The sequence below is a fragment of the Procambarus clarkii genome, chromosome 12, assembly GCF_040958095.1.
Source record: "Procambarus clarkii isolate CNS0578487 chromosome 12, FALCON_Pclarkii_2.0, whole genome shotgun sequence".
Taxonomy (NCBI): domain Eukaryota; kingdom Metazoa; phylum Arthropoda; class Malacostraca; order Decapoda; family Cambaridae; genus Procambarus; species Procambarus clarkii.
Window position 1 is genome coordinate 41,700,726 of NC_091161.1, and position 12,463 is coordinate 41,713,188.

Genomic DNA, 12,463 nt, shown 5'->3' on the forward strand with positions numbered 1-12,463 from the left:
GATTGACATTGCAATTCAGAGTTTGATAGATATCGAGAATGCTTGAGAGTATGTGCAGAAACTTGATATTTAACATGTTCAAAGATTTTAGTAAGAGAGCAGAGTGGTGTCTGGGACTAGAATTTGTGATTGTTATAAGTGCTGATTTTTTTAGTAATTAGGGGTCGGTAGTAATTAAGGGTGGTAACTAAAAAAGTAACTAAAAATTCAACATTTAAAAATACCTTTAGTTTTGAGGTAAGGAGAGCACTGATGCAGTTATCATATCCAGAGTGGGCAGCTATATACATAGGGGTACAGTTCATGCCACACTCCGTGTTATGACGGGTGTTGAGATGTGTCATGGGGTTCTTGAGCAGTTCCCGCACCACATCAGCCTGGCCTTGGTAACACGCAGCAGCCAGAAGAGACATACCAGGTCCAAGTTTGTCCGATAACATGGTAGTGGCATTGACATCCCCTCCAGCATTGAGCCAAGCTCTCACATGCTGCACCCGCCCCTCCATGGCAGCCTCATATGCGGCCTGAGAATGGCAAGTGTATGATAGGATTTTTAGTTTTTTTGCCATATTAAAAAAGCTTATTTATACAATTCCTTCCTCCTGCTCACAATTATGAGCCATAAGAATATCATAAAAAGACTCAAAAATTTAAATGCCATCCAAATAAGTAATAATAATTACAATAATAATAATATTAATAATAATAACAATATTAATAATAATAATAATAATAATAATAATAATAATAATAATAATAATAATAATAATAATGATAATAATAATAATAATAATAATAATAATAATAATAATAATAATGTTTATTTTAAAAAAAGTACATACATACACAGTGAGTTACAAAAAGAATGTAGGATTTCTAGATAGAGCAAATATATACTATGCCTAAAGCCACTAATATGTGCAGTGATTCGGGCACAAAGTGGGAAAATAAAGTTAAAAAAAGAAAACTTAATACTAATTGAGATCAAAAGCAAAAACTGAACGGAAGTAGAGCAAAAATAAAAACAATGACAATAATTGCATGTTGACTGCAATAACAGAAATTGCAACAGAACAGCAGATTGTAATGCTAACTAAATAAACAGAAGGACTACAATTTTCTTTCAGTTTATACATGGCAGATATCAACAGTTTCACAAGTTCAGTCATTAATCATTAATGTTTGATAACAAGACATGGGTAGACATTTAAGAGGTAAGGTAGGTTACATGGAGTTCATTAGGTAGTACTTAGTTTCTCTCTTAAATTGGTTGAGAGAGGGATGGTCTTTGGCGGGATTGGGAAGGTCATCCCACATTTTGGGACCCTTGATTTGTAGAGCATTTCTTGTTTGGTAAAGTCACACTCTTGGGATATCAAACAGATATTTGTTACTAGAGTGGTGGCAATCGGTTCTGTTACAACCGGCAATGAAGTGTTAAAGGTCAGAATTAGCACTGCAATGCAGAGTTGTCTTCAGTATATAGTATACTGCACTACATATATAGAGAGTACACTTGAGATTATGTGCAGTGACTTAATATCTAACATATTCAAGGTTTAAGTTAGGGGGGCCGAGTGATGTGTGGGGCTAGAGTTTGTTATTGTTCTAATTGCTGATTTGTGTTTAGTAATTAGAAGTCATACATAATTTTAGGTAGTAGAATCCCAGGCACAGATACAATATGTGAGATAAGGGTAATGTGAGAGTAATAGAGCATAACCAGGGCAGGACGAGGTACATAATATCTGATTTTAGAAAGAATGTCAACTGTTACATAATTTTTTTTATATATATATTTTGAACGTGGCCCTGGAAATTTAGCTTGTTATCAATGAGAACACTAAGGAATTTACCCTCTACTTTGTTACTAATTTGGATATTGTTAATTCTTAGATTAATATGATCAATTGATTTATTACCAAACAAAATATAGAGGGTTTTATCAATGTTAAGAGTGAGTTTGTTTACAGTTAGCCAAAGATACACTTTATTTAGCTCAGTATTCACTGTGTCATTCAGAATAAATGGGTTAGGATTGGAGAAAATGAAGGTTGTATCATCTGCAAATATAATTAGATTGGGGTGTTGAGAGGAATTTGGAAGGTCATTAATGTAAATGAAAAAGAAGAGAGGACCACATATACTGCCCTGTGGAACACCAATGTTAATGGTTAGAGCGGAAGAATTAAGGACAATCGATCTAAAAAGATATTTAAATAGACTTGAAAATAAACACATTAAAATAAAAAAGTTAAATATGCAGGAAAATAAGGACAATCAAATAAGGACTAATAAAGACTCAGAGATCGTCCTGGATAGCCAAATAAAGAGAGTTAAATAAATACAGTTAAATAAAGACAGTTAAATAAAGACAGTCAAATAAAGACAAGTATAATAATAAAAAACTCAATACATAAATGGCTGAACATTTAAATATATAAAAGTTATATATTTATAACTATATTTATAACACTAATAGATACAAAATAAAAGACAGAAGACATAACTTAATTTAAAGAAGAAAATCAATAAGAAACATCAACTTTTAAAGATAACTAACATAATATAAATATATCATTGAATCCCAGCTGGGATTTGTCTGCAATCCTAACTTTCTGGCCAACCATCAGCAGTGTAATTGACGACTACAACGGTATCCTAACTACGGTTAAGGAAACCCTACGGTTTCGTAAACAGACGGTATTGCATAGACAGCCCTCCCTTGAATTCGAAAACGATGGTATGTAATTAACTGGTCCATTTGGAAATGAACAGTTTACTGACTCGCCCTTTTTAACCGGATGTTATTATTTTTACCAAAAGTTATGAATATATCAACAGCTGGGATTTTTTTCACCCTTTCTAGCCGGATGTTATTCTTTTAACTGTGTGTTATGGTTTTGGCAAAAGCCCATTGTAAACCACTCTGTTTTGGAGCTATTTGCAAGTGCAGTTGCTAAAAAAAAGTCTCCATTTCCATGTTATTGTTTTAAAAGATAACGATTGTCTTTATAATATATTGTAACAAATTAACAGATCTTCAAGGTTATGATTTATAATTTTAAGATTAGTTTAAGATTTTGCCATCTTAGTATGGCATAATTTCAGTGTTGAAACTTGCGGCATTGACTTATGCATGGAAATTATATTAACAGATCTCAGTGGCAAATTGGTTGAGTTACACAAAATCATAGATATATATATGACCTAGAAATTATATACCTTCATCAAAATATTAGGGAAAAATAGTTAGTAATATGACAATTTTATTATCGGTAGGTCCATTGACTGCATAAAAGTTTCACTGAAAGGGATTGAGCAACCCATCCTCCGAATTGATAGTCCGATTTAATACTAAGTGTAATTAGTACATTTCCTTACTGTCATACATAGTACATAATTGCACTTATGGGGCTATTACATTTACCAACCCATTTATTCTAATCGTTTTCTGTTAAGACACTCAGAATTTTAGGATGACGTTTTCAAGTTCAATGTGCTATACACAAGTTTTTAATATCAGGAATTTCTTTTTCAGTTTCATTAAACACTAGAGATTTTTTACAAAATTTGAAAATATCCTGAGTTACTTTACAATTTATTGATATATATTTTAGTATTGTTTTATTAGTTTTATAAAACTGTAATATCAATATAGCTATAGGTTAAATACTAATTGTAATTAAGAAGCAATAAAATGCTTATCTTCAAACACTAAAACGGTTAGGTGAGGTCGGGGTTTTCTATTCAGCTTTTCAGGTAAACTCAAATATTCACAATATATTTGACAGTGCGATCTAATACTAAGTGAAAATAAGTACAATTCCTGACTGCTATGACTAGTACATAATTTATTGCACTTATTTCTGTTGTTACATTTATCTCCCCATTTTTAGAGGACTGGCTGCAGATTGATATGTGAAAAATTCAGAGGAACGTTTTTATTTCGAATATCTGGAAAAATACCTATTTTTAACCTTTGAAACTGTGAAACTTTTTAAGTATGGGATGTTTATTCCTTTAAATTATATACATTCGGTTCTATTCAGACATCTCATCGGATGAATTTTCAAGTAACCTGAAATGTAAATTGATTATTTTATTCTCCTTTTATGGAAATAAGGGTTGGTATACAGCTAATCATGTTCCGATAGTGGAACTTCGTAGCTGTAACTAGTAACGATGTTAGTAACGTATTCATATTGTAACTTTAGATTAAATGCATTGGAGTGCATATGCATTAAATGCATATTGGCCTAGCATTTCTTGGTGTGTTTCTTTATGAATCAGAATAAAAAACAATGTGGGGATCTTAATGATACTTAACAAGTATGTGTTGATCAAGTTGTTGATCAATCAAAAAGGATCAAGTTGCTAAGCTATGCTGAAGATAGAGCAGTATCCTTCACAGGTCCTTCACTTTTGAATAAAGCACAAGTGGCACAAGACAAAGTAATACCTGTATGCGTAATTTTAGGGCTTAAATTATCTGTACTGAAAGCTTAGTCAATGACACCAGATGGCAGCGCTCAAGACGGGCACCTACATACATATATATATATATATATATATATATATATATATATATATATATATATATATATATATATATATATATATATATATATATATATATATATATATATATATATATATATATATATATATATATATATATATATATATATATATATATATATATATATATATTATTAAATATGACCGAAAAAGTAAGATTAATAATTCTAACACGAATTTTCTCAATCTTTCGTACATTACGCTTCACTGTTGGAGGTAAATCAAAAATCACTTCTCCAAAATTCATTTTTATTTCTAGTCTGACGCGACACGGGCGCGTTTCGTAAAACTTATTACATTTTCAAAGACTTCACAAATACACAACTGATTAGAACTTACGTATCTCTGATTTTATATCTACATTTGAGTGAGGTGGGAGGGGTGATGTGGCATTAACACAAGACAGAACAAGAGGGGATATTAATAGGGTATTAAAAGTATCAACACAAGACAGAACAGAAACAATGGGTATTGAATAGAAGTGTTTGTAGAAAGCCTATTGGTCCATATTTCTTGATGCTTCTATATTGGAGCGGAGTCTTGAGGTGGGTAGAATATAGTTGTGCAATAATTGGCTGTTGATTGCTGGTGTTGACTTCTTGATGTGTAGTGCCTCGCAAACGTCAAGCCGCCTGCTATCGCTGTATCTATCGATGATTTCTGTGTTGTTTACTAGGATTTCTCTGGCGATGGTTTGGTTATGGGAAGAGATATGTTCCTTAATGGAGCCCTGTCGCTCCATTAAGGAGCTGTTACAGGGCTCCATTAAGGAACATATAATCTCTTCCCATAACCAAACCATCGCCAGAGAAATCCTAGTAAACAACACAGAAATCATCGATAGATACAGCGATAGCAGGCGGCTTGACGTTTGCGAGGCACTACACATCAAGAAGTCAACACCAGCAATCAACAGCCAATTATTGCACAACTATATTCTACCCACCTCAAGACTCCGCTCCAATATAGAAGCATCAAGAAATATGGACCAATAGGCTTTCTACAAACACTTCTATTCAATACCCATTGTTTCTGTTCTGTCTTGTGTTGATACTTTTAATACCCTATTAATATCCCCTCTTGTTCTGTCTTGTGTTAATGCCACATCACCCCTCCCACCTCACTCAAATGTAGATATAAAATCAGAGATACGTAAGTTCTAATCAGTTGTGTATTTGTGAAGTCTTTGAAAATGTAATAAGTTTTACGAAACGCGCCCGTGTCGCGTCAGACAAGAAATAAAAATGAATTTTGGAGAAGTGATTTTTGATTTACCTCCAACAGTGAAGCGTAATGTACGAAAGATTGAGAAAATTCGTGTTAGAATTATTAATCTTACTTTTTCGGTCATATTTAATAATATATATATATATATATATATATATATATATATATATATATATATATATATATATATATATATATATATATATATATATATATATATATATTTATATATATATATATATATTTACATATATATATATATATATATATATATATTTATATATATATATGTCGTACCTAGTAGCCAGAACTCACTTCTCAGCCTACTATTCAAGGCCCGATTTGCCTAATAAGCCAAGTTTTCCTGAATTAATATATTTACTATAATTTTTTTCTTATGAAATGATAAAGGTACCCTTTTCACTATGTATGAGGTCAATTTTTTTTTATTGGAGTTAAAATTAACGTAGATATATGACCGAACCTAACCAACCCTACCTAACCTAACCTAACCTATATATATAGGTAAGGTTAGGTTAGGTAGCCAAAAAAACCTAGGTTAGGTTAGGTTAGGTAGGTTAGGTAGACGAAAAAACATTAATTCATGAAAACTTGGCTTATTAGGCAAATCGGGCCTTGCATAGTAGGCTGAGAAGTGAGTTCTGGCTACTAGGTACGACATATATATATATATATATATATATATATATATATATATATATATATATATATATATATATATATATATATTTATGTATATATATATATATATATATATATATATATATATTTATATATATATATATATATATATATATATATATATATATATATATATATATATATATATATATATATATATATATATATATATATATATGTCGTACCTAGTAGCCAGAACTCACTTCTCAGCCTACTATGCAAGGCCCGATTTGCCTAATAAGCCAAGTTTTCATGAATTAATATCTTTTCTCTAATTTTTTCTTATGAAATGATAAAGCTACCCATTTCAATATTTATGAGGTCAATTTCTTTTTATTGGAGTTAAAATTAACGTAGATATATGACCGAACCTAACCAACCCTACCTAACCTAACCTAACCTATCTTTATAGGTTAGGTTAGGTTAGGTAGCCGAAAAAGTTAGGTTAGGTTAGGTTAGGTAGTCGAAAAACAATTAATTCATGAAAACTTGTCTTATTAGGCAAATCGGGCCTTGCATAGTAGGCTGAGAAGTGCGTTCTGGCTACTAGGTACGACATATATATATATATATATATATATATATATATATATATATATATATATATATATATATATATATATATATATATATATATATATGTCGTACCTAGTAGCCAGAACTCACTTCTCAGCCTACTATGCAGGGCCCGATTTGCCTAATAAGCCAAGTTTTACTGAATTAATATATTTTCTCTAATTTTTTTCTTATTAAATGATAAAGCTACCCATTTCATTATGTATGAGGTCAATTTTTTTTATTAGAGTTAAAATTAACGTAGATATATGACCGAACCTAACCAACCCTACCTAACCTAACCTAACCTATCTTTATAGGTTAGGTTAGGTTAGGTAGCCGAAAACGTTAGGTTAGGTTAGGTTAGGTAGGTTAGGTAGTCTAAAAAACATTAATTCATGAAAACTAGGCTTATTAAGCAAATCGGGCATTGCGTAGTAGGCTGAGAAGTGAGTTCTGGCTACTAGGTACGACATATATATATATATATATATATATATATATATATATATATATATATATGGCAGCGCCACATATATATATATATATATATATATATATATATATATATATATATATATATATATATATATATATATATGGCAGCACCACATATATATATATATATATGTATATGTCGTACCTAATAGCCAGAACGCACTTCTCAGCCTACTATGCAAGGCCCGATTTGCCTAATAAGCCAAGTTTTCATTAATTAATGTTTTTTCGACTACCTAACCTACCTAACCTAACCTAACCTACCATTTTCTGCATCCTAACCCAACCTAACCTATAAAGATAGGTTAGGTTAGGTTAGGTAGGGTTGGTTAGGTTCGGTCATATATCTACGTTAATTTTAACTACAATAAAACAAAATTGACCTCATACATAATGAAATGGGTAGCTTTATCATTTCATAAGAAAAAAAATAGAGAAAATATATTATTTCAGGAAAACTTGGCTTATTAGGCAAATCGGGCCTTGCATAGTAGGCTGAGAAGTGCGTTCTGGCTACTAGGTACGACATATATATATATATATAAATATATATATGTATATATGTATATATATATAAATATATATATGTGGCGCTGACATATATATATATATATATATATATATATATATATATATATATATATATATATATATATATATATATTTATATATATATATATATTTATATATATATATATATATATATATATATATATATATATTTATATATATATATATATATATATATATATATATATATATATATATATATATATATTATATATATATTTATATATGTCGTACCTAGTAGCCAGAACTCACTTCTCAGCCTACTATGCAAGGCCCGATTTGCCTAATAAGCCAAGTTTTCATGAATTAATATCTTTTCTCTAATTTTTTCTTATGAAATGATAAAGCTACCCATTTCAATATTTATGAGGTCAATTTCTTTTTATTGGAGTTAAAATTAACGTAGATATATGACCGAACCTAACCAACCCTACCTAACCTAACCTAACCTATCTTTATAGGTTAAGTTGGGTTAGGTAGCCGAAAAAGTTAGGTTAGGTTAGGTTAGGTAGTCGAAAAACAATTAATTCATGAAAACTTGTCTTATTAGGCAAATCGGGCCTTGCATAGTAGGCTGAGAAGTGCGTTCTGGCTACTAGGTACGACATATATATATATATATATATATATATATATATATATATATATATATATATATATATATATATATATATATATATATATATATATATATATATATATATATATATATGTCGTACCTAGTAGCCAGAACTCACTTCTCAGCCTACTATGCAGGGCCCGATTTGCCTATTAAGCCAAGTTTTACTGAATTAATATATTTTCTCTAATTTTTTTCTTATTAAATGATAAAGCTACCCATTTCATTATGTATGAGGTCAATTTTTTTTATTAGAGTTAAAATTAACGTAGATATATGACCGAACCTAACCAACCCTACCTAACCTAACCTAACCTATCTTTATAGGTTAGGTTAGGTTAGGTAGCCGAAAACGTTAGGTTAGGTTAGGTTAGGTAGGTTAGGTAGTCTAAAAAACATTAATTCATGAAAACTAGGCTTATTAAGCAAATCGGGCATTGCGTAGTAGGCTGAGAAGTGAGTTCTGGCTACTAGGTACGACATATATATATATATATATATATATATATGGCAGCGCCACATATATATATATATATATATATATATATATATATATATATATATATATATATATATATATATATATATATATGGCAGCACCACATATATATATATATATATATGTATATGTCGTACCTAATAGCCAGAACGCACTTCTCAGCCTACTATGCAAGGCCCGATTTGCCTAATAAGCCAAGTTTTCATTAATTAATGTTTTTTCGACTACCTAACCTACCTAACCTAACCTAACCTACCTTTTTCTGCATCCTAACCCAACCTAACCTATAAAGATAGGTTAGGTTAGGTTAGGTAGGGTTGGTTAGGTTCGGTCATATATCTACGTTAATTTTAACTACAATAAAACAAAATTGACCTCATACATAATGAAATGGGTAGCTTTATCATTTCATAAGAAAAAAAATAGAGAAAATATATTAATTCAGGAAAACTTGGCTTATTAGGCAAATCGGGCCTTGCATAGTAGGCTGAGAAGTGCGTTCTGGCTACTGGGTACGACATATATATATATGTCGTACCTAGTATCCAGAACGTACTTCTCAGCCTACTATGCAAGGCCCAATTTGACTAATAAGAAAAGTTTTCATGAATTAATTTTTTTTTCGACCACCTAACCTACCTAACCTAACTTTTTCGGCTACCTAACCTAACCTAACCTATAAAGTGTGACGGTGTTCCCCCCCTTATATTTCTCCCACGCCTGCAGTAAGAGTCATGTCCACTTTACCCGAGCGTTCTCTACGTCGCAGGCATCAGTTTGATATATGTGGGAGGATGTAGTGTTCTCGGAGTGCCGAGAAATTTATCAAAGAAGAGTATTTTGGCCTGTGGTTTAGGCCCTTTAGGAAGCCAATATGGCGCTGGCTCTTCTGTTTTCCCGCCAAAACTGTGTGACGTCAGTGACACCAGATTGGTCACCGACAGCGACGTGGCACAGGGAGCCAATGAAAACCTCCCGTGGCGAATATGACGTCACGAAGGAAGGGGGGTCCGGTCAGCGCGCCGCGCTGGCGCCAGCAGTCTAAGACAGCACGTCAAGGAGGTCGGACGTGCGCTGGGGGGTCCTGTCAGTTGGACAGTTTACCCCGTCTCCGGAGGACTTACGCATCACCCATGGTCTGCCATCACCTGTGGGGTCTTCCTTCGTTCATGTGTTGGACCAGAGAAGGAATTGACAGAATATTGAGCAACAAGTGCTCCAGGAACAGGTGTTGTGCAAGAGTGGAGTCTAGGCAGCGACGTATGCGACGGCTGATAGCTCCAGAGTGATGACGTAGTGGATGGACCAATCCTCCGGAGGGAATCAGTCTGATATGACACGTCAAGGTGGTTGGACGTGCGAAGATTGGTCCTGTCAGTTTGACAGTTGTTTCCCGCTCCCGTGGATTTTACGCGTCACCCAAAGTCTGCAAGTACTCTGTGAGGTCTTCCTTCGTTCATGTGTTGGACCAGAGAGGGAATCGACGGGATATTGAGCAACAAGTGCTCCAGGACAGGTACTGTGCAAGAAGAAGTGAAGTCTGTGCAGTGACGTATGCGACGTCTGAGACAGTTCACCCGTTTGTGACGGCGTAGTGGCTGAACCGAGCTACCGGGAAGCAGTGGAAGAAGAAAACTATTCAGGAATCCGAACGACTGCAGCTGAGACGTAGGCAGGCAGCCGTAGCTGGGAGGAAAAGTTGACGACCGGGAGACCGACTCCAACCCTACAAGAAGTCGAGGAGGAGCACGGACCTGCAGTGAAAAGGCACGGAGACGACGCGCTTACGGGGGGACGTTGATTGAGTTCCTGGAGGACACGACAGTGTGTGTGTGGGGGCGTTCCCTACACGAGGCAGGAGTCAGGACCATGAGTTACAACTCAACTCTCACCGGAGGATAGGTGGAAGTAGGTGATTCTAGTTTCCCTACCAATTCCCCTTTAGTCAGCTATATTATTTAGCCAGAGTATTTTGTATGTCGTGAGCAAGGCTCACCTATGTCACAGTAAGGCACAAGTGTGCAGTGGGGCTACATAGAGTACCCACGATATTTATGATCATTATTGGTGTGTACAGGCACCCGGAGTAATTGATGAATTTACTCTGTTGATAACGTCTTTCATGAGACTTTAATGAGTTCATTTAGTGAGAGAATATATATATATAAATATGCCAGTGTTTGGAGTTAGGCCCTGTTACCTAGCAGTAAATAGGTACCTGGGAGTTAGTCAGCTGTCACGGGCTGCTTCCTGGGGGTGGAGGCCTGGTCGAGGACCGGGCCGCGGGGACACTAAAGCCCCGAAATCATCTCAAGATAACCTCAAGATAGGCTATGTGCCCACTAACTATGTTATTACCATTATTGATGTCTGACTCATCCATATATATATATATATATATATATGTCTATGCTCATGTATTGAATAATCATTCATGTGTGCAGTGATTAATTGTGTTATCACCCACGAAAGGAATTACTGAGAACTCCAGTAATATATACTTGCATACGTTATCATTAAATGAAGGGCAGTGTGATATATCATGATAGTGAAGTATTGTGTCCAGTTATATAGAAATGTTTAATTGAGCTCAAGATCAGTGTAGCGAAGTGTTTACGTGCTATTGTCGCGAATATTGTGTGTTCGATCTTCTAGTGATCTTTGAGAACTTAAAGAAACTGGCGCATCACGCCACAAGCAAACAGATAAAGTGACATTCGCGCGGGGGTAGTCACCTGCTGATTTTGACATTGACGTGAGGGGGAGCATTGCCAGCTTGGCGAGTTCATAATATATGTGGGAACGAGCGGCTCCCGCCTGAAACAGCTGTTTGCTTATTGATATAATCTTGTGATGTCTTTGAATGAGTTTTAAGTAAAATACAAAGTACATTGGTGTTTATATCATCCCTTCCATATTTCTTGTGGCTATATAATACCTGACAGCAGATCGTGATAGAAGTAAATACCGGCCTGATATCAGATCTATTGAGTGTGGCCTTGCCACTGTTGCCACAATTCAACAAAACCACTGACGTGTTACTGGACACCAGAAACACCAGTTGGCAACCTTGTAGTTAGTAGTAGAGCCCATGACGGGGCGGGCACACAATAGTTAAGTGAACAAGTTGTGTTCCCACTCCTTCTCGATCAGAGGCCGGTTGGGATTGACTAGGATACTCTCCTGCGTACAGTGGCGCCGTGAGGATAGAG

At 34.1% G+C, this 12,463-nt stretch overlaps 1 protein-coding gene across 4 annotated transcripts in view; it reads right to left on the reverse strand.

The window, feature by feature from the left end:
• LOC138363910 (ankyrin repeat and KH domain-containing protein 1-like) overlaps positions 1–12,463 on the reverse strand; it is a 177,212-nt gene that overhangs the window by 88,091 nt on the left and 76,658 nt on the right. For all 4 annotated transcript variants that reach the window (XM_069323371.1, XM_069323369.1, XM_069323368.1 and 1 more), the window contains one exon: positions 225–524. In XM_069323371.1, the coding sequence (XP_069179472.1) occupies positions 225–524 (300 nt within the window). The remainder of the gene's footprint in view (positions 1–224; positions 525–12,463) is intronic.